The following is a 24,681-nucleotide window of genomic DNA, read 5'->3' as shown; positions in this document are numbered from 1 at the left end:
TTGTCTTACCCAAAATAACTCCCACTGTGTGCAACATCACAGCAGCTAACTCTGACTCCTATATTTGTCTTTCATTCAGGCAAAATGCACAGGGCAAAACTGGTAAAGCTGCATCATATCACACAAACTATCATTCACATTTTTGGAGGTTTCACTGTCCAAATATTGGATTACCATGAAACGCATCTCAAAAAAAATAAGAAACATCATCCTATCTCGCTCCCATTCTTTTCTCTCAGTAATGACTTGTAGAGCCAGATGAGGATCAGCCACTGGTATCAGGTATCTGGTCTACCACTCACCAGCTGGTAGTGTCATGGCAACCGAGCTGTCTTTGGCAAGTTCACTAGAATCCTTTGGAGACTCTCCGGTCTACTGACTGTAACAGATGACAATATCCTCACTGACGAATCTTTTCATACTTTTCCAACATTCATGGGAGTCTGGTATGTGTTCAAGTCTCCTACAAAGCGGGGCACTCCGAGGTAAGGCTCACACGGTTTTCAAACAAAGCTATGACAAGGCTTTTGTCAATTCAAGACCCTTGATGAGTGGTATCATAGCGGCCAGGGCAGGTCATTGAAATCTACGGATCCTCCCAGCCCAGCATCAGCTTCTAACAGACTCATGATGAATGCCATGGCTGCTTCATCATCTCCTCCCATCTCCTTCACCTTGGCTGCCGCTGCCGCTGCCGCAGCGGCAGGAGAGCCGAGGTCGGCCAGAGCCGCCATGGCCGACGATCCCGACGTGGACGGTACTTCAGCGAACGACGAGGAAGTGGTGTTGGACCTGGCCCCGCCCTGCTCCACGGAGCTGTTGAAGAAAGACGGCTGCTGCTGCTGCTGCTGCTGCTGCTGCTGCTGCTGCTTTGAAGGGAGGGAAGGTTTGTTGCCAACCAGAGGCGGAGTCCTGGCAGTCTTGGGGTCACTCCCACCACTGCTGCTAGGCTGGGTAGCATCGGGGGTGGAATTGAGGTTGTCTGCACCGCCACCAACCGAATCAACCACAATGGGGCTGTTATCCTTGGACTCCCAGCCACTGGATGACACCTCATTCCTACATTGAATAGATCAAACACGTTATCTATCATAGAGTAAGGAACATTAAATAAGGCTCTCATTGACATTGGTCTTGTCACATCTACTCCTACACACATTAAGCCATTGATGATGACCTGATTTTGCTACAACACACATTTCCCATAGACACCTGTCCGAGCATACTAAGTACTCGGGACTCGTCCTCAACAGGTTAACCTGTTTCCAAGTATTTCCACCGTAAGAAATATCAATCAGTATTTTTTTTTTTCCAACTGACATTGTCTCATCTTCATGCCTGAAAAAAAAAAGAATGCAAAAACCCAACTCTACAGAGAAAATAAACAAATAATCTAGTGTAAAACAAGGAATGTTCGTGTGCATTTCAATTTAACAAATTTTGCGAGCCAAGAATCGAGAAAGCTCTTGTCTACTCTATATGCATTGAATGTTAAATGGAACTCGCAAAAATTTCATGCCATGAAAAAGGCCATCGGCTCCAATTCAAGAAAATTTAATGCCACGAAAATATTGTGTGTGACAGTATTACTCACATACCAAAACATGCAATATACGATGTACATGAATTCAAACATCAAAAAAATCTAAGAAAATGAACGTACATAAGTACAGCACAAATACATTATGTAGTCTCTTTTCCAGACTCACATTCGTTCCGCTTCCATAACCATGACCTCCTCAGCAATGCGCCATCCAATCTTTCCGGCTCCCATGTGGGTGTTGTGACTGAACCCTGGCACCGGTGCCTTCCCCATGTTGGTGATCAGGGACTGGAGCTGTGTGGGTTCCTGGTCCTTGCCGGCTGCACCGTCTGTGTTTGAAGAGGTCGCTTCTAACTTGTTCCTGCCAGGTAGAAAGAAAATAAAAACATGTTGAGAAAAAACACATGATTTCTGTTGTATATCTGCTACCGCTACAGTTCAACAAATTTAGTAAATTAATTATTGCCACACTAAACAAAACTCACAATATAACCTTCTGTAGAAATTGCCCAACACCCAGTTACATGATTTCGCATTCAATTATAATCAAAAACCTTGTTGCTTTTTCCACTGTAAATATACAAATAATGTCCTATTGTGAGTACAACTCACATGGACAGAATTACATGGGTGTAAAATGTACTGTCTGGTGCACCGGTGTTTATATGAACACTCCTACTTATTGGTGTAAAACACACTGCCTGGTACACCACAGATTAAATGAACATTCTTAGTGCTAAATTGCTTCCACATTAAAAAAATCCACACTGAGTAATATTTCTCCATCTACTTGACAAGCCTATGAAAGAGAAAAAAAAAATAACTTTGATCAAAACTTGACTAATCTATGATATGTATAGATATAGATCGCACCATAGATCCCTTGAGCTCTGATTAAAATTCACTTTAGGGTCTGACACTGAATGAAAGTATCAATCATTTAAGCATTGCTGGTGGATTTGTAATATTTCAGTGAAATCCTATATTAATGTACAAGAACCACACATGATCAATGTGCCCACTGAAGCAAGGGTGGATACAGCCGACTTGTATATCTCTTGTACTACTGAGGCACCGTATACTTGTTAATAATAATAATAATAATTCACAACATTTATATAGCGCGTTATTACATAAAATGTCTCTAAGCGCTATGGGAAAAAGAAAACAATAGAAAGGGAAGAAGAGGAAAGTAAAGAAAGAAAGAAAGAAGAAGAAGGTACAGTTTCAGTAACGGTGTAAGACATGAGACACATTCATAATACTACTCAATAAACAAATACGTTTTTAACATGGATTTAAATTTGTCTACTGAGTCTGTTTGTTTAAAGCATTCAGGTAAACTGTTCCAGAGTTGAGGTGATGCTGACTGAAAAGCTCTAGAACCATAAGATTGTGTATTGACAGGAGGAGGTACTAAAAGTGATTTGTTGTTAGACCGCAAGTTCCGGGAGGGTAGGTATTCAGTTATCAACTGTTGAAGATAAACCGGTGCAATATTTCGCAAACATTTGAAAGTTAACAAAAGAATCTTGAAGTTAACTCGTTTGCGGATTCTTAACATATGCAGTTCTCTCAGTAGTGGGGTAACCGACTCACGTAAATTGTTGTATGAAATCAATTCATGTTCACATGACTTGAACACATATTTGTCAAGGCCAACATTCTTTGTCTGCTTACAACCTTCACACCGTGAATGTGTAAATTAGTAAATTGATTAATTGTTAGGTAAAGATTGATGGTGTTCCATAAGTTTACTTACACCAAAGTGTTCGTTGAAACAACATATTCAATCTCTTTTGTCCACGGGTTGCGGAAGGTGAACATTCGTGATCTTAGGAGGATGAATTCTCCGTTCTTGGCTCGGAACCGGTATGGACTCGTGAGGATTTTCTCTCGGCTTGACAACACTGTACACAATGGAAGAAAAAATTAAGTTGTATTCAGAACACTGTCAGAACACTCAACACTGAACACTTGTTTGACCCACCTACAGAAACGTGAGATGTATGTCAATTCTTTACTATATATCACCAGCCAAACTTTCATGAAATATAAAATAAATGCAAGCAGAAGGAAACTGACCAGAAATGAATATGATTATTAGTGGAAAAAATGAGCAAAGAAAATGGGATTCCATCGGGAATTTGCTCATTTTTTCACTAATTGAATATAAAATACACAACTTTAACCCCCTTCCCCCCCCCCCCCCCCAAAAAAAAAAAAAAAAAACCTACTGCAGCTCGCAAGTACCTCTGGCTCCAGGCCATATGTTCAATATGAATGACATTTCCATTATCTCCAAATTTTGTGTCTTGCCAGAATACCTTACAAAAGAAATGTCAAACTTGTTGCACACTCAGCAGAATAAATACTAAGCAAAAAACACATTCAGAACTTGTCCCCACCAACCCCCTAGAGAGAGAGAGAGAGAGAGAGAGAGAGAGAGAAGTAAATGCTGGAAAAACAAAGAGACAGCCATGCTTGCTCCCTGCTTACCTGTTTTATGATTCTCTGCCATCACTGATATATCATCAATGTGGTAGTATTCATAGCAGGACGTCCCAAGCAGCTCTTGAGGTAGGTAACCCATAACAGCCGTAGCTCTAGACATCACATAAAGACAGGATGATTCCACAGTCACATACTAAGTTCAGTACTTGAAGCAAATAGTGATATTAATGATTTGATGTAATCTCAATTACCACATCCCTTTTCGTCCCTCATTAAACAAGGCAATCATATGACTGCCATCAAACCATTTTTCAATCGAGCCATGGCAAGTACAGTGTATGCTCCTGGAGAAAAGTAAAGTCCCTCGTCGTCACATATGTTAACCTCATGAAGACTAACTCTGTGTTACTCCCGATTGGCTGTTATCTATGGATAGAGACTTGCTCATAAAGTGGGTTTAACATTCTCTACATCCTCTGCCATTTTGATATGGTCAAGCTCCTTTGTGAGGATAACAAGATTTGTAGAAAACTGGGATTGGGCCTCGTGAAGGAATGCTGTGTCATAACTCTGAACCTAACTTTGGTCAACCTACACAGTAGCTCCCCTCAACTTTGATACTTTGCTTTCATGCTTGGATCCTTACACCCATGCCAGTCCAACTCTCATAACATGCTACACCCCTTCTACTGCACTGTTTATGACAAATATGAATGTCTCTTGTTTTCAAATGATTACACAAATGGAATCATCACTGCTCTCATCTGCAAGTGTGAATGAGATTTTCAGTCTTACTTCACGAGTGTGAAGAGACTTGTTCTGAATTATCTTTCAAGTGCCATTGGGTTGATATAGGTATTGTGTTATTGCCAATAACTGAAGTGTATATAAGGTTTTTAGTCCTTACATTACAGACATAAACAAAGAATCTCCTGACCTCTACAAGTGTGAGAGTATAACACTTTCCCTATCTCATTTTAGCATTAACTTTCACATGTGAAAGAAGTCTCCTACTACAGCAAACTTTCAGGTGACCATGGGTCTTTAGTTTTTGGCCCATATCAGAACATTTATCGAAAGAGATGTTTCTGTTCAATACAGGTGCAGTCTTGTAGAGCTCGATCTCACAATGTGAATGGGGTCTTTCCCAGGGCCCTGTTTTATGAAAAGTTAAAATTGATTATATAGTTGATTTCAACTGTAAGTTTATGGCAGCCTGTGTGGTAAGGAAATTTAAAATCAATTTTATCTTTTGATAAAACGGGGCCCTGGAAGGATAAACAACATTTTCTGCTGCCAGAATCTTGCAAGTGTGAAATGGGCCTTTCACTGCTACGTTCTTGGGGAGACCTTCAACTCTATCTTAACAGACCTTACCGCAGCAACGCCCTGACGACATCCAGGGAACAAAATTCCTCGCCTCAGATGATAAAACAGCAGGAGGTTACAAAAGCAAAGAGCAAAAGTTACCGCAATAATGTCCGAGTAGCAACCGTTTTAAAAGGCAGAGTAAACTAGAAATGTCGCTATGGCGACTGATGCCTCCGCCATAATGCATGATTCTCCCAATAGGTGTATAGTATAATGCCTTCACAATGTGTGATGACAGTTTCACATAACTGGCAAAATAATGAAATGACAGGTTTGTCAGAAATATCTTGAATGTTCACTTTCCTTGAACTACGTTAGCTATAATTGTCTATTAAAGAGTGCAGGTACATGTATCTGGGGAATTGAGGATTTTTACTTGACTTCTGACTGACCCTTTTATATTAAAGTTTATGTATTGAGTAATTCTCAAGGTATGAAGAAAGAGTGTAATTACAGTACAAAATAGATTTTTTTTTTTTGCATTTAAACCTGGCCTTGACCCTTAACCTTTGATCTTTGACCTTCTGGCAGGAAATTTCCATGAGAATCTCCATTAGGTAATACATGTATATTAAGTTCTAAGAATAATAATGCAAGCATTGCATATACTAGTATATGAGGGAAATAGTAAAATTTTGACGAGTTGACCTTGACCTTTGACCTCCTGACTATTGACCCATGACCCCTAAATTCCCTAGATAATCCCTGCCAGTCAGTACATGCGTATGTACCAAGTTCCATGAAGATATATTGAACCATTTGCGAGAATTAAGTGAAATTGTAACATTTTCACCTAATCTTTGACCTTTTGACCTTTGACCTTGTGACATGAAACTCTCTCTGGAGAATCTTTACAGTATGTAGTAGTACATGTCTACACTAAGTTTCAAGAAAATACCTTTGGGCATTGAATGGATATGGGGGAAATAGCAACATTTTTAATATTTGACCTTGACCTTTTGACCTTTGACCTCTTGTCAATGTTACTAAAATCTACTCAACTAATTGCCCCATCATACATCATCCTTGGACCAAGTTTGGTGAAAGCTGCTTCATCCAGTTTTGAGTTATCACGTAAAAGATAAATTTTAGGATTTGACCTTGACCTTTGACCTTTGACCTCTGTCCGATTTCACTCAAAAATTAATCAAGTAATTGTCCCACCATACATCATCCTTGGACAAAGTTTGGTGAAATTTGCTCCATCCAGCCTTGAGTTATCGTGTAAACAGATACAATTTCATGATTTGACCTTGACCTTTGACCTTTGGCCTTTGGCCGATTTCACCCAAAATCTAATCAAGTAATTGCCCTATCATACTTTATACTTGTACCAAGTTTGGTAAAATTCCAGTCAATATTACTCAAGTTATCGCGTAAACGAATGCGGACGGACGGACGGACGTACAGACAACCCGAAAACATAATGCCTCCGGCACCACTTCGTGGCGGAGGCATAAAAAAGATTACCTGGACACTACCGGTGTAACTCTAGTTTGAAGAACTCCGTTAAAATGGGTCTTTCCAAGAAGGAGGGGTGATCACTTACCTCTGGTCGACGAATGTGAACTTGCCATCCATAGCATGGCGGGACACAAACTCTGTAGGTTTGAGCTGGATGTTGTTATTGGTGGAAGGCATTGGGCTCTGAATGGTCTGGATGAAAAAAAAAAAATGAGAGAACATTCAGTCAAGAAAAAGGAAAATACACAGTCACTGGGCAGTCTTGTAAGTTGTAGCAGGAAAGTATTTTTATGCTCTCACATGCAAAGGTCTTTCCCAAGTTATTATTTGTGTGTCATCAAATACAATTTACAACTGAGTAACTATATAAATTTACTACTCCAGTGTATCAAAATTCACGTAAAACTCTGAAAAACATCTATTTTGAATATGACCAACAAATTTCCAGAAAAAGCGAACATTTATTGGATTCATCTGTTATTGTAAAACCAGAAACATCCTGGCGAAACTTCTGCTAACTGGAGCTGACGGCCTTTTTTTCTGGCATGAAACTTTTGGGGCTGGAATGATATGCCACTGGCATATAGACAAAACTTTTGTTTTCATTTTACTTTTGCAAACCTTGGCTCCTCGCAGACCTCGCAGTAGTTTCCTACACAGAAAAATTTCTGGTTTTACACACTGACAGAGCTCCATGTTTCCGTTCCGAGACCAATCTTACTGGTGATCTATCACTTGGTCTACTCCCACTTCGTCTAATATCCATTTAGTCTCAACCCACATGGTCTAATCCCATTTCGTCTACAACCAGTTCGTCTATTGACCATTTAGTCCAATCGCCACTTAGCCTCATTACCAGTTGGTCTTCTTCCATATGAGCTACATCCATTTCATCTAATACCCACAGTTTATACGACAAAATGGGAAAAAATCCGAGGAGACAAAATTGCAGTTAGATCATCTGGTCATTAGACGAAAAGATAATTAGCCAAACTGGGCATTAAACCAAGTGAGAACTGGACCAAACGGGCATTAGACCAAATTGATAGTAGACAAAATGAGTTTAGCCGTAGCGGCGTTAGACGAACTGGAAAGTACAGTTGAGCCTCTCTTATCCGGCCTCCCTTTATCCGGATCTCTCTATTATACGGACGCAATCTTGCCGTGAATTTTTTTTTTAAAATAAAGCCATACGGGAGAGGGGGATTCCCAACTCCTTGAGAACTCCTACACAAACACACATGAATTACATATTACTTCCAACATGATTGACATACATATTACATCAAATTTCCTTCCAAATTGCTTACCTTCAGATATTTTAACATCCCCAAACATCCCCAAATGTAACAATGAAAAGGTTGCAGTATACACATTACTACATGTGTGGTACTACAATGGGTTACATCAGTACATGTGTATGTATATGTACATGTATAAAGCATTGAGTCTCCCGTATCCGGCCAAATCCCTTATCCGGATGAGCCCCGGTCCCGACTTGTCCGGATACGAGAGGTTCAACTGTATACTATCTGATATTAGACCAAGTAGCAATTAACTATCTTACCTGAACTCTAGCGATCGCAACAAGGCAGCTGAGATTACAGCCATCAATGTCCACTTCAGTCTCATCCTTGTCCAGACCCACCTTAGCTGGGGGCCAGCTCTTCAGATAGCCCGTACAGTGAATGGTGGCATACTTCTTACGATCTGGACACAACAGACAAGGTAAGCAATCCCATGTGATATCATATCTAATACCCCAGTCACACTGAAGACTATCCATGGTCTAGAGACAGATTAAACCCCATCACCTTGGCTTTGTAAAGACTGTTCACAATGCATAAATAACTGTCTTGAAAGAGTTTCAAGGGGCCTAAAGGGATGGTATACACCATAGTATTGGTGGAGATGAGGATTGGGCATTTAACTTTTTGTGAGATACCAAGAAACCACTTATGCAATAATACAGAGCATACAATCCTCAGAGGAATTAAAATTTTATTAGATGAAAATCAGTTTTAGAATGCCCGAGACATCCAAAAACATAGTAAAACATAGCAATCTTTATAAAAGGTTTTTCACACCTTAATTAGGATTGCTCTGTTTTGGATATCTAAGCCATTTCAAAAACAATTTTCATCAAATAAACATTGAATACCTCTTAGAAATACATGCTCTTTCATATTTCATGAGGGGTTTCTCATCATCTCACCAAAAAATGTTAGAAACCTGAAGTTAGGTCTCAGCCAAAACTATACAATCCCTATTAGTATACCATTGCTATCTGATGTCATTCAGGACATCTCTTCCACCTGTTACCTCCTACTTCTGTTTCTCATAAATTAGACAGAGGCAATGATATGACACGCCCTTTACTGTATTAGTGCCAGCCATGTAGACTCAAAGACTGAATTTGGGGAAACCTTGGTATCACTGTGCAACAGGTGGTACAGTCCTTGAGATAAAAACCAAGTTATATTCTCACCGTGAAACAATGATCCCATACATATACATCTGGTAATAATACAATTGTGTCTGATGAAATATGGAGAAAAAAAAGGATATACACATCACACTGCTGTTAGAGAACAAGCTTGCTTGCAAGCTTTAAGGCAAAGTTTGATCTGTTCTGGTCTACATAGGGTAGATGAAAGACTGGCAGGCATCACAGATTTGTGTGTGTGTGTGTGGTGTAAACGAGGACACACATACAAACTTTACATTAAACCGAGGACACACAGAGAATCGTTGGCGTCCTCGGTATGCAGACCCTTCCAAACCGTCTGATTTTGCATGATTTTGCATGTAGGGGTACATGTTTGTAGGTCCTCAATTAGCATTATTGTAATAAGTCCTCGGTGGATGGTACACGAATTCATGAGTCCTCGGTTGACAAGAGTCCTACTGACACACCGGTCCTCCGTTATGTGGTAAAATTCTTATGGGTAGAATGGGTCCTCGGTTTCCATCATAGACGTGTAAGTGTGTGTGTGTGTGTGTGTGTCTGTCTGTCTGTCTGTCTGTCTGTCTTGTCTGTCTGTCTGTCTGTGTCTGTACAGGGGCAAACAAGATACAGACAGGCGTCTACTGTTTATGCTTGAGTGAGCAAAGCAAGAAATAGACAGGCGTCTACAGTTTGAGTCTGTCTGTGGAAACCTACCTGCTGGTTGCTTCAGTCTCTTCCACTGCTGACCATCCTCAGTCTTCACAGCGTGCTCTGGGCTGTATATCCTCATTCGACAGAAGAAGGAGCGACGAGCCCCAGACGACAGCTGTGGGGGCGATATGGCTACCTCTGATTTCACCAGCATCCCAGCTGAGAGAGAGGGGGCGACATTTATACAATAATACAGGCTTTATCAAGACGAAAGATCCAAACGCTTAACATGTCCTGTGATAGCTGACAGTACATACACCCTTGAGCAATCTTCACAAACAACCTGCCCATTTTCGATGGTACAGTTTTTGTTGAGATAAGGCTCCAGGCTCCAACATTTTTTGATGATGATTTTTTGACATGAGAAAGCTCTTGTGAAATATGAAAGAGCAAATAATTCTAAAGGGGAATTCAAAGTTAATTGATGAAAATCTCTTTTGAAATGGCAGAGATATCCAAAACAAAGCAATCTGAATGAAAGATGGGACCCAACTTCCTTCGGATTACTTTGTTTTTCTTTGTTTATGGATGTCTCAGCCATTTTAAAACCAATTCCATCAAATTAACTTTGAATTCCTCTTAGAATTGTATGCTCTTTCAACATTCCATAAAGTGGTTTCAAAGTTCCTCACAGAAAGTGGAAAGCTGAACCTCATCTCAACCAATACTATGCCATCCCTTTAACTTATCACCTCAACCAATACTATGTCATCCCTTTAACTTATCACCTCAATCAATACTATGCCATCCCTTTAACTTATCACTCAGACAGCTACTTGTACTTACATGAGGTTGAATCTACAGACTCTGAACATGCTAGACAAACATTACTAACATGCCAGACAAAATGCCACTGTTTGGGATTTGTGTGTACTATCTGGAGCAAAATTGTGACTTTGGTAAAATAAGACTTTACAGAATCTGTACATGATTGACACGACTCTCTTTGTGTAATTGCTTTGTACAGATAGTTTGAGCAGGGAGGTGTTAGAAAAGGAGAGACAACTCTTCGTAATTCATGCAAACACATGTTTGGGTTCAAAGCATTACAATGGGATGTCTAGCATTCCACTATACGTTTTGAAGTCATGCGCTGCACCGCTCTAGTTGCAAGGCGAAGTTCGGAGACGAAGAACGCATTTCACCTTTCGTTGAATTACAAGCTTTATTTCCCCGTAAAATTTTAAATGAAATACTCGAATTGATTTAGAATAGTTTAGTAAAGAATTCAATATTATAAACATGTATTTCTAGTTTCTTCGTAATGCGCAAATTGAAATGAAATGAAAATTAGGCCATCTTAAAAACCTAATATTTTTCTATAATGCGCACATTTCCGCATGTTAGTTTTCCATCCTTTAATCTGGGATATTTTGATCTTTCAAATAAAGTACTCCGCTAAAGCGTGCACCAGCGTGCTTTTAAACTATTTGCTGTTAAAATTGTCAGTCTTACACTGCATTTTGATTCGCTTCTCCAATTCAAGGTACACAAATTCATTGTTGCCATCACATTGAAAGAGAGAGAGCGAAATGCAGTAGGGGCAAGTATTTCTAGATGTGAGAGCGCTAGTCCCGATTATTGATGCTCTCTTTTGTCAAAGCACCTGTAGTTCAGCGCATAACTTCTCGGCAGTGCCGCGCATGACTTCAAAGGAGAGCAGGAGTTGTCTCTCCTTTTCTAACACCTCCCTGGTTTGAGCATATGGAGTCAAACATCCTTCAGAAGCATGACATACACTATGAAGTACAACCACAGCAAAATCACTTTCTTTTCTCTCTCTCTCATTTGAGTTTATTCTTATACACAAGATGAGAACCTCTATGACCAGGTCTGACATAAAAATCCTAGTTTAGACTGAGTGCACTTACAACCCTCTATAACCAAACCATAAAACTTGTGTAAACACTCCAAAATGAAAGAAAATCTGGGACGGTTCAAATTTGTTCCCCTTCCTTCCTGTCCCCCTCCCCCCCCCCCCCCCACCTCACCTCACCTCAGCAAAAAAGTTAATCAAAAACAGGGATGTCAGTTAAAATGAAATGAATAGATAGAATGTAAAAATTATTTTAAAAAATAGAAATACTTACTTTTTGTGTCAATGAACCTTTCACGAGGTGAAAGGTCGGATGAAGACAATTGCTCTTTGACCTTTGGTACATCTTTAGGATGAAGAATATCAAACAGACTCTGACCAATCAGACGCTCCTGTAGTCAATAGTGAAAACAAACCAAGGGGACTTGATTAGAGAGAGTGCAATATACTAGTTATGAAGGATGAAATTCATAGAAGGCAACACAGATAACAGGAAACTGTGAGCAATGTCACTGCCATTATTATCAAATGTTAAAAGCTAAAACATAGTTCTCAGAAAGGCTCGAAACTCATCTTCCACCATTTGGACTTTGCTTGCAGCATATCAGAGGGTTCTACCAAGAAACTTACCTGGCTGACACAATTTGTCAGGATAATGAGTTGTTTTGGAGTGCTTTCACACCAAAATGGGAAAAGAAAAATGTCCGTTTGCCCTACGAACATCGACGTAAATAAGTACTTAATTGATCAGTGTTTTAGTAGTAGCCATGGTAGCCATGATAAAAAAATCATGGGCATACATACTCGAGCAGGGTTCGAACCTACGACCTCCTGATCACCGGATAGGCGTCATCTCCACTAGACCACCAAGCTTTTACCTGACAGCAAGTGTTGGTTCTAATCCTTACATAGCATGCAGTGGGTACTGCGTAATTATTCAATTTGTCAATCAGTTGCAATGAAAACATCTCGACGGAAGACTTTCATGAATTTGAATAATTACGCAGTACCCGCTGCAACATACATGTACACTAATCAGTATTGACAATCCTAAATCACTTACAGAGCAAGCTTCATTTGAACACAAAACAGTCTCATATCAAACACAAATCAAACCATGAAAAAAAGTTCTATCTCTATGAATACCCGCAAGCTCCCACGGCGTTTGCCTATAAGTATTTAAACAAGAAAAGAAAACCTATTTTTGTTTTGCAGGACTCTTCACTTTGCGCATAAATACATTGTGTAGTAGTAACCTACTGTATGTGTACATTTTATAATGTTAAATGACCAATATTATAATAACTATATTTGTACTGAAAATGCCAAAGTGCATCCTCACAATCACCACACCATATACACTTCACTAGACTGTCCAAACTCAAGTATATATGACTCACACCGCCCCCATGTACGTCACTATCAAACAAGGCTGGACATGACTTTTTGTAATGTATGCTTTAACGTGGCAACCGTCTGCATTTCTCGCTGTAGTATTGATATCTATGTTGTTGTTTTTTCCATAATGCAAGAATAAATAAAAGTCATCTGGAGCTTTATTTGAAGTAAATCATTACTTGTCATTCACATTATTTATTACATTTGTCTCTCCAGGCCTTTAATTGATTTCATATCTACGTCAATATTCTGTTTTAGCTTATCCGGTACAGCAAGCAGAAAATAGAGAAATTTAGTCTCTACACCTCCTCCTAAACCCATCTTGGCTTCTGATTATGGACTGATCAGCCAAGATCAGGCCTGTAACTTGGATTTTTTTTTTTAAAGGGGGGGGGGGATCAGAATTAGAAAAAGTAGACCACTTCTGGGCTTCATCGGCTGACAAGCAAAATAAAAAAGGCTTGGAACAGCGCAATTTTCTGGTGCTACTACAAGCCCCTTTTCATATTTTTTTTTTTCAAAACGGGGGGGGGGGGGGGCGTTCATGACTCATTTTTTCTTTTTATTTCTTTTATTTCTTTTTTTTTTGGGGGGGGGGGGGGCTGCTGAACCCCTCCTAATTATGGGCTTGAAGATGCACCACAAAGTAACGAGGTGACATAGCCAAAATGAGTTAGATGTTGGAAAATGTTCAACAGCAAGCAAATAAACTCTCCTCCATGCCCCTCACTGCTCTAGAGAGTGAGTGCTCCTTGAGTGCTATGGCACCATAAATTGCAGGACTCTCTCGGGGAGTGAAGGGAGGAGCTTTTGTGCTCTTCCATGCTATTTGCTCACTGCTAGTTGAACAAACAAATTCCTCATACCGCCCCAACTTCAGCTGCATTCAGACACATGAGTTATCAGTTTTTGCCTTGCAATGCAAAAATACATTTTATTTGCTGCCAATGACGCACGCCTGTGCAGGACAAATTATCCCTGTGAGCAAAAAAAAAAAAAAGAACAGTGACCGTGACGTGACCCCGGTCTTCCAAGTGTGCAGGGCTACTCTGGCGAGTCGTACTATGGAATTGAACAATAATTGACTATGTCTACATTTGCCTTTCACACATGTATCACCAGTACAAATTATTGCAAGTTAAAACAAACACAAAAAAATCAAACCACACAATTTTTCACATCGCCACGCAGATCGTGAAAGTCGAATATTTTTTTTTGTGGGCCCACATACATGAACTGATGATTTTTGCCATCAGGTTGCAAAAATTGATTTTCAAAAAGGGTATTAATTTTGGGAGTGTGTAAATGCGGCTTTGGTGTGAAGGGGAGATCTTTCATGGGTAACATGAAATGCTCTTTTTCTCAAGACACTGCAGCAGAGGCCGAAGGGAAAGTCAATGTGTCAAAGCTAAGTGCTAAAACGAGTTTGAAGTAGCGGGCAAGATTTTCTAAAAGTGAGGCCCGTAACTTCTGGAAATGACCCTTTTCATTGGCAGGGCAATCAGGAGAGTTCTCATCATTAACCCACTGAGGACGAGTCCCGAGTATACTCGGGCAGTGTCTATGGGAAAATGCGTGTTGTAGCAAAATCAGTCCATTCTCAACAGGTTAAAAAAGTGTATAACCGCACCCCCTTTTTTTTCAGTCGTTTGGGGGAAAAAGAAAAAGAAAATGACAGCCCACCAACGAGCGCAGATACTGCCTTGTAATGGGAACAGATGCTGCTGACATGTTGCTTGAATTGAGCGAAATGTCTAGACGAGAAATTGCATTGACTTTTGTGCCATTAAAAAGAAAGGAACACAGAGAAAAGGAAATTATCTAATCAGCATATGGTGTATGTAAGACCAGGAAAAGAAAATGAACAAAACAAAAAAGATGGGCTTGTTACCAATCATTTGGTTGGTTGTTATTAATAAGTTTGATTTTTAGTTTGACATTGTTCTTTTATTATTTGTGTGTGTGTGTGTGTGTGTGATGTTCATTGTATAAAGGTACGTGTACAGTGTCTGCATACTACCTGGTAGACATGCTGTAAGTATTGGCTTTAAAGGGATTGTACAGTTTTGGTTGAGACCTAATTTCAGGTTTCTAACATTTTGGTGAGATAATGAGAAACCTCTTCTTAATATGAAAGAGCATGTAATTCTATGAGGAATTCAACGTTTATTTGATAAAAATTGGTTTTGAAATGGCTGAGATATCCAAAAAAGAGCAATTCTAATGAGGTGTGGGAACCACACTTTATTACGATTGCTTTGTTTTACTGTTTTTGGATGTTTCAGTCATTCCAAACCCGATTTTAATCAAATAAACTTTGAATTCCTCTTAAAATGGTATGCTCTGTACTATATGTTTTCTTGGTACAATGTATCTTGCAAAAAGTTAAAAGCCCAATTCTCATCTCCACCAATACTGTACCATCCCTTTAACAGTCTATAAACCACACCCTGAATTTTGACCAGCTTCAATGGGAAAAAAAAAAGGTGCGGTAAGTACACCATTATTCACGGTAGTACAAGAATCACATGTGAGTTACAAGATAAACACAAGGAATCTAATAGAATAAGAAATATTGTGTACGTGAAACGTTATGCGAATATTCGCGAGGAGCCAAGATTCATGACAGTTCTTGTCTAAACAATGCACTGAATGCCAGTGACAACTGGCAGAAAAGATTCATGCCCCAAAAAAGGCAACGGCTTCAATTTATGAGTTTCATGTCGGGAACGTTTCTGAGTTTACAGTGCATATCACACACAAACACCAAACACACACACACACACACACACACACATCACATCCAAAGTATGCACACCCATCAAACATATTACACAACCATGATGGTGGGAATGAATAATATGCATGTATACACACAGTGATATGACCTTTTGCACAAAACCTCAGAGAAAGCCACAGTAAATGTCGACAGACACTTTCATAATAATATCCATTTTTCAAGCACAATGGTAAAAGAAGAGGTTACCCACAAAATAAAGAAACAAAACAAAGTTTTATGAGACTTATAACCTAGCAGCAACTAATGAATGCAGCATACATGGTTTAAATGGATTAGACAGAACAGATGAAAGGAATAAAAGATTTTGCATAGGTTGTCAGTATGAAGTGCAGTATTTTATATGCATTCACCAAATGTACTGACATGAACATGTATAGTCTTAGTTCCAGACATGAATATTTCTATTCTAATCAGGTGGACAATGGAGTGTTGAACACTCCCTATGCCCTCGATATCAGCGTACTCTCCTTCTCTCTCTTTCTCTCTCTGCTAGATGTCCCAGTCACAAACTGTAGTCCACTGAAAAATATTCTAATATTCACTACTTTTCTACAGAATGGTACTGCAATGTAATCTTGGTGTGCAAACCTAATGTACGAGATATGAGAGATCTAAGTCTGGAGAGGAGACTACAAAAGATCACATCAAAACCAATCCACACTGTGAACTAAAGGGAGAAATGAGGTCTGTGGTTTGCAGACAATCACCAGGTTCTTGGTAATCTGTGGGGGAAAAACAACCATGTAAGGAAATATGCCATCACAGCGGGCTGACATTAATATGATGGACAGCTATCTGTGTACTTCCAGGTAGATTTGTTTACGTGTGTGAGTGTGTGTGTGTGTGTGCATTTTTTTTTTTTAATACAACATTCCTCCTTTTTTATTTGTAATATTGACAATGAGGAATTTATGTTGTCATAATAAAATTGTTATTTTCTTTTGCAATTAACTAATTTGTACATGATTGTTCCTATGAAAAAGAAAGACAAAAGATTGGCAAAAACACAAAAATGTGTTTGTGTGTGCATGTGTGTTGTGTGTGTGTGCGTGTGTGTTGTGTTTGTTTGAGTATATGTATGACTGTCTGCACATATTTTTTTTTTTTGTTAGTTTAATGGTATACTGTATAACTAAGGAAAATTGTTTTGGCAGATCTTTTTTATATTCTTTTTAATATAATATCCATTTTTTTTTCTTTCTTTTTTTTTTCTTTTTTTTTCTTTTTTTTTTGGGGGGGGGGGTTACTGTACTATTGCTATATTACTTGATATGTTGTACAAAAATCAAATGTATTAATCGTCCCTTTTACCAAAGGAATAATGATACGTTGTACAATGATACCAAAGTGAATCCTTGTTCCTGGTATTATTTGAATTAAGTGAATGAATAAGAAAAAAAAAATCATATTATCAGCCAAAGAAAAAAAAAAGTGAGACAGACAGACAAAAAGACAAACAGAGACAGACAGAGGCAGAGAGAGAAAAGAAGAAGAAGAAGAAGAAGAAGAAGAAGAAGAAGAAGAAGAAGAAGAAGAAGAAGAATTTGAGATGTAGTCTCTGAGATTAAGACAAAAAACCTGTTCTTAAAAGCCAGAAACTAAGAGAAGCATTATTCATGTAATTCTAGCTGATAAAATCCATTAGCAAATTCTTCAAACTTGCAGGGAATTTTCTCTTCAGAGTGGGATAACATTTGATTTGAATTGTTTAACTTCATCTCATTTTCTGCACACATCTATAGCAAGAACGAGTACAGTAAAATACGATGAAAACACACAAACCATGAAAATATTGTGTGTTGTCTATTTCACTCTCATCATAGATTGAAAAGCTGGGATGCTATCTCATTCGTTTCATTTAAATTTTAGATTTAAGTGAGAACTGTACGTTCACGCTATGTTTGAAAACACATGTATAAGAATTGATGGTTTAGGATTACACTACAGTTCATTAAATATTTCAAAGGCTCGTTATTCTGAAGGTTCATTATCCAGAATGTTCATTTATTCAATAATTAAATTCATCATTCCACAAGTGTGTTAATCCTAAAATGCAAAAGGTTCATAATTCCAAAGGCTTGTTCATCTGAAAACATAAGCTTTGTAATTCCAAAGTTTTAGTGGTGTAATTACTCATTTTTCACTTTTGGATGAACAAACCTTATTTCATTTCCCAATTAACAAACCTTCGGAATAACGAAGGTTCTGATCATTTGCGATTTAACGGGATGAAATTCATAACCACCTTTTCTTATTTTCAGACTGATGAAGCTTCGTAAAAACCACCCTTGTTTGAATTTCGGATTGACAAAACTTCATAACAACCAACCTTGTTTTATTTTTGGACAGACAAATTAACCTTAGGAAAAATATTCCTTGGGAATAACACCACAAAATGTGACACACACCCATACATTTCTCCATTGATTATTGTACTCTAAGATTTTAACCACTCGTGAAATTGTAACGAAGTCCCAATTCGAGAGAAATTAGACTCGCTATTAAACATATGGCATAAACAGTATGTACCATCAGGAAGCAGCATGAAAAATATGAAGTGAATGAGAAAGGTGCTATGAAATGACTAATGTGCAACTTAAGGGGACTCACTATAGTCCTGTTTTGACATGCATAGAATGCCTATTCCATTTAGTAAATTGGGTAAATCTTACATGTACATGGATGATACACATGGTATGAACTATGTGGGTCATTTTGACAAGATCTCACTCATCTAGTGTGCACTGCAAAGTAAGCTAACAGTCCTACATGTGCATATCTGTGTGGGGACGTGTTACTGTAAAATGAGGAATGTTCCCGTGCATTTTAATTTCGCGAATTTCGAGTGCTAAGATTCGCAAAGTTAAAATGAACGTGAAAGTTTTTGTCTACACTATATGTATTGAACGCCAGTGGCAATTCACGAAAATTTCATGTCACGAAAAAGGCCGTCGGCTCCGATCCGCGAAAATTTCATGCTTTTCATGTTTTACAATAATCATCTCGTTTATATGAAGAGCAGGAAAAGATTCCAACAACAATCACTCCAGTTTTATTTTTAACAGTGATCAGCAGAGTAGAGCACTATTAAAGTAGACACTTTTGCGCCAGTATTTACAGTTTTCACACTCAGCCAGGTAAGATGAACTTTGCATAACGTGTTATCAATTCTGTGGAAAAAACATCATAATATGGTTTACATACACAGTATAATGTATAACAAGCAAGAAATTTGCATGCATTATATTTGCAAGCTAGTGTTATTGTTGCGCAAAATATGCAAAAAATTTCCACACCGTAAGAATTTCCACTTTAACAGTCGAGTCCACCATTAATAATGAGATTGTGTTGAAACCAAAGCCATAAAGGAACAAGTTATCACATTTCAGTCTTTACTCACCCTTGTGATATTGAGTACATTCAGGACTGACTCTGAGACGTACAGCATACGGCCTCGGTCACAGCTCACTACAAAGAGGAAGCCCTCTGCAGCCTAAACAGAAAAGAGAAAACACAGGTTGTCATACAACACCTAAAAAGAATGTAGCTATCTGATTGGTCAATTGCCCATCATGTGACATTCAGTTAAAAGTTCCATCGCATGCTGTGGCTGTCAGCCGTGCAATTTTGTTTGACCAGAAATGGATAGCGCACGGCTGACATTACAAATTTCCACTGACTCCCGTGGTAAACTCACAACTGACTCGAAGTTTCTGTTCCATTGCACTGCTCCGATGTCACATTTGCATCGCACACTCAACAATTACAAGCGTGCTTTTAATACAAGCGCATACTTTTGTCACTCATTTTTTAAACAACTTCAAGCAATCGGTCGGTTTTCTGTACGTACATACGACTGTACAAAGTGACTGTGTGGTTAATACTCATTTGTCTTTCACAGAAAATGGTTGCAATTTCTGTGCTAAATTCAAGAATCTGTGTGGACCACATCTGTTGACGTTCGAGGTATTGTATGAAACAAATAGTGTATGGTTTTTACTCGTGCAATGGAGAAAGATTTCGCACTCGGTGGAAGATGAGCGCCTCTATCTTTCACCTCGTGTGAAATCTTGTACCATCACACTCGAGACCATTCACTATTTGTATACTAGCGCTACTTATCATCCTCAATATGTCCCACCCACACGTGTTTCAAAACAAGGACAAAGGCTAATCAGACGAAACTAGAAATATGGCTCCAATACAACAAAAACAAAAACAAATACATCAAAATTGTCTTACCATTATCATCATCAGTACTACTACTATTCCTACTTTGTGATAGACAGGGGAGTGGGGAGCAAAAACAAGAACAAAACAAGAAAGAAAAGAGGCTCAAGATAAACTTGCTGGGAATGTTTTGGCAGAGCTACAAGTGTACTGAAGTCTCAAACTTGGACTTCAATCAAACTTCACAGGAAGTTTCTTCTCTCGTTTTCTCTCTCTCTCTCCTAAAGGGACTGTACAGTACTGGTTGAGGTGAGGATTCAGCTTGTAACTTTTTGTGCGATTATATTTAGAAATCACTCTATGAAATATTCAAGAGCATACAATTCTAAGGGGAATCAAAAGTTCATTTCATGAAAATTGGTTTTGAGATGACTGAAATATCTAAAAACAAGGTAAAACAAAGAGATCCTAATAAAAGTCATGGCCTGTCAATTTTATTAGGATTGCTTTTGGATATCTCAGCCATTTCAAGACCAATTTTCATCAAATGAATGTTGAATCCTTCTTGAAATTAGATTCTCTTTCATATTTCATAATAGGTTTTTCATCATCTCACCAAAAATGTTACAAACCTGACATTAGGTCTTGACCAAAACTGTACCATCCCTTTAAATGCTATCTGATGTCTCCTTTCATTAGATTGTGAAATGTTTTTACCATGGCCACAGTCTTAAATCTCCCATTGTCAGAAGACTATTGTAGGGTTTTAGAATAAAAGACATGTTTGAAATACCAATGTTGGGCATGTATATTGTTGATATCTGTGATTGAAAGCCAAACAGCGACAACAACAACAACTACTACTACTACTACTACTACTACCACCACTACTACTACTACTATTGCTACTACTACTACTACTAATAACAATAATAATAATTATTATAATAATAATAATAATAATAATAAGAAGAAGAAGAAGAAGAAGAAGAAGAAGAAGAAGAAGAAGAAGAAGAAGAAGAAGAAGAAGAAGAAGAAGAATGTAGACATGGTCTTTAAGGACAAGCAGTTTTACATAGTCTAAAACCTACACATGTGTAGCTGGTAGATATCACAACAAAACCCAAATAGTAACAAGTACAAGTGTAGCAACAAGTCTGTACCAATGAATATAAGTCTGGAAAGGGCAGAGCTCTATGAAGCAGAGTGTGGATGTTTTATTTTCATCAGACGATATCAAGGAATGCTTTTAACAATGACTGATATAAATAACTGTGATATTTTGACATATGCCGTAGTCAACATCCAGTGAATAGCCCTGATTTGATAACCTGCGCAGTACACAAGTCTCCATCATGACTCAGTGACCTATATGAGTATAGAATCAGTCAACTTTTGACACTGGTCTTCTTCCAAGACACACAGATTCCTTTGTTCTGTAACCAACGTCACCATAGTTAAGCTGATGTTCTTGCGATTTCCTCATTTAAATATCAAATAAGACTAGCACATTAGTCTTCCACAGTTACCGTCCTGACTAAATAATGCATTGCGCTTTTAAAGCCCACACAATAGATGCATTGATATTTGACTATTATCATGGTATCAAATAACATGATAATTTAATGGCACCATTTTCATTGGCAAAATAACAAAGTAATAGATACCAGGGTATTTTGCTAAACACCATTTACATTCATGATATACAAATGTACAATGTACCATGATATTTCTGTTATGAACGAACTGAGCATGCTCAGATCTCCGACAAGAAAGAGACAGGAATGCATCAGGTCACATAAGAAATGTACTGCTGTATAATCAGTGGTACACTGTATTTGGTGACACCATTCACAATCAAATCTACATTGTATTTGGTGACACAATTCACACTCAAATCTACACTGTATTTGGTGACACCATTCACACTAAAATGTACACTGTACGTTTGTATTTGGCAACACCATTCACACTCAAATCTACACTGTATTTGGTGACACCATTCACACTCAAATCTACACTGTATTTGGTGACACCATTCACACTCAAATCTACATTGTATTTGGTGACACCATTCACACTCAAATCTACATTGTATTTGGTGACACCATTCACACTCAAATCTACATTGTATTTGGTGACACCATTCACACTCAAATCCCACATGGATAATTTGCTCCAATCTAATCACTACCCTAAAATAACATGGTACTTCATGATGTATTTTGTGGTATATTAGCTTTCCCCTTTCGGATTAACATGTGAAATACCACTGTATATCATCATTAATGTGAATGCACTACATATAATTTCTTGCCAGAGTAGTATTATTGCCATGTTCAGAAGTAAAATCACAAAGCCTGCAGCCATATATTTATTGCATTTTTCCAATTGCTGACTTGTATTAGAACAATTTAGGTACAAACATGCACACTAAATCTTCAGACTGCAAAACAATGTATCCCTGAGAAAACTTAGATTGCCTGTAACATCGTCTTGCATGCCAGAGGTACATGTAAATATTCACACTCACCTCAAGAATAAGAGACTTTAATTCATCTTCAGACAAAAAAGATGGTTTGTAGTTGGCTTCTTTCCTCGAGCTCGATGCTCCTATTTGAACGATGAAAAAGAAAACAAAGAAATTATTAATGCCAGAGAGAGCTTCTAAAAGAAGAAGGAAAAAAAGCCTAGTGAGAAAAAAACACCGCACAGTAAACACACATTAATGACCCACTTCTTCGAACCGACTAGCTCTTCGAACCGACTAGCATCCACAATACATTTTTGCTGCCCATAAAATATCACATTTACATCTCCTTGGAGCAGCCAAACTCCATTCTGTATCCTTGATAACATTACCTTCTTCTTTTCGTAAAGAGCTTTCTATTCTGTGTGAAATTCAACTAAAACAAGTTTTCTCATTTGAAGTGCATAGAACAAGTAAGAAATGCAATGCAAGCAATGCACGTCACATAACCAAGAAAACCAAAATGGAGCCATGCTTAATGGCAAGCTAACAGTCTAAATGTCACCACAGTCTGAATAAATCTTCAATCCAACTTAAGTCATCGCTCGTGTTTGTTTCGATACTGTGATATAAATTTGTTTTGGTTTGGGGTCGGCTCTCATTGCTATTCTATGAGAGAAGCATGATTTACCCATAACATTAAGTGACTGTTAAAAGAAACCAAAAATGTATCAAAATCAATCATGACAATTCAATGAAATTTCAAATTAAATGGGCCACGGATTCAAAAATGTTCTGAATTCACCTAGTTTTGAATGTCATTTAAAGTGCAAGTCAATGAAAAGAGCTCAATCACAAGCAGTGCTTATCTAACTTGTCAGTTACTCAAAGGGTCAGTGAAATATACACCTTGAATAAATGAACCTTCGTGAATTTGGTCAAATATCCTTGAAGATTGTACACTGCAGATCATGTATTCATCTATGTGCAATGCAGCTATGCCACAAACATTTCCATATAACATGTATTTCCCACCAGTAGAGAAATCACAAACTTTTCTCTTGAAAATAGAGAGCAATTCTTCCTCATTCCATCAATTAATGTCACTCTCAATCATAATTTCCACCACTTGGAAAATTGTCTCACAAGTGGCAATGTGTGAAATATACACAAATAATATCGTCGCTGGGGCAACAAAACCTCATATCTGAAATTTAGGTGAAAATGACTTTTTTTGATTAATGGTCAGATAATCAGTTAAGTGATGTCCTGTCCAAATCCTAGCTGTTTTACTCCAGAAATAAAGCCACCACGGCATGTCTTAAGGAAAAGCTATCCCATTTGATGCAGTGCTTTATAATGCAATGCCACTCCATCAAACCAAGTTTGTTACTCCAATGTGTTTGTAAGCACGCAAATCAGTGTGTGATGTTCATTCAAATGATTGTGTTTTATCAAGCCCTTGATTTGCAAGTGATTTTCTATGTCATTTGCTCATATTTTTGGACTTTCTCTTTAGGTGAAGTAAAATTTGCTTAGGTAAGTGCTCTGCAACAATCTGTTAATCTGCTTGCCCAACCGGGCAAGTAGTAAAAGACACACAAAAAAAAATAGTTGTAAAGCACCCTGGTGTGACTATCACTTGACTTGAAAAAGTCCACAGGAGTGGATAAAAGCTTGCCCTCTACCTGTTGGATTGGTAGAAGCCTATAACTTCTGTTGTATTACCATCCCTAAGAAGCAATGAAAGTTTTCTCTAGGATTAAAGGGACAGTACAGTATTGGTGGAGATGAAAATTGGGCTTTTAAATTTTTGCAAGATACCAAGAAAACACGTATGATATAGTACAGAGCATACCATTTTAAGAGGAATTCAAAGTTTATTTGATGAAAATCGGGTTTGGAATGACTGAAACATCCAAAAACAAAGCGATCGTAATAAAGTGTGGGTCCCACACTTTATTACAATTACTCTTTTTTGGATATCAGCCATTTCAAAACCAATTTTCATCAAATAAACGTTGAATTCCTCATA

At 38.2% G+C, this 24,681-nt stretch overlaps 1 protein-coding gene across 1 annotated transcript in view; it reads right to left on the bottom strand.

The window, feature by feature from the left end:
- Positions 1-445: 445 nt before the first annotated feature.
- Positions 446-24,681, bottom strand: part of LOC139726051 (protein cycle-like) — a 55,760-nt gene continuing 31,524 nt past the window's right edge. The window contains exons 5-14 of the mRNA XM_071637134.1: positions 22,710-22,789; positions 19,407-19,499; positions 12,083-12,200; positions 9,996-10,151; positions 8,400-8,542; positions 6,918-7,024; positions 4,043-4,149; positions 3,306-3,453; positions 1,710-1,904; positions 446-1,059 (exon numbers count right to left, since the gene is read on the bottom strand). Of these exons, the coding sequence (XP_071493235.1) occupies positions 558-1,059; positions 1,710-1,904; positions 3,306-3,453; positions 4,043-4,149; positions 6,918-7,024; positions 8,400-8,542; positions 9,996-10,151; positions 12,083-12,200; positions 19,407-19,499; positions 22,710-22,789 (1,649 nt within the window). The 3' untranslated portion in view covers positions 446-557. The remainder of the gene's footprint in view (positions 1,060-1,709; positions 1,905-3,305; positions 3,454-4,042; positions 4,150-6,917; positions 7,025-8,399; positions 8,543-9,995; positions 10,152-12,082; positions 12,201-19,406; positions 19,500-22,709; positions 22,790-24,681) is intronic.

The sequence above is a fragment of the Diadema antillarum genome, unplaced genomic scaffold (assembly GCF_040938485.1).
Source record: "Diadema antillarum isolate AM-2024a unplaced genomic scaffold, OU_Dant_1.0 seq00000076_RagTag, whole genome shotgun sequence".
NCBI lineage: Eukaryota > Metazoa > Echinodermata > Echinoidea > Diadematoida > Diadematidae > Diadema > Diadema antillarum.
The sequence above is the reverse complement of the archived record's forward strand: the minus strand, read 5'-3'. Positions and strand labels throughout refer to the sequence as shown.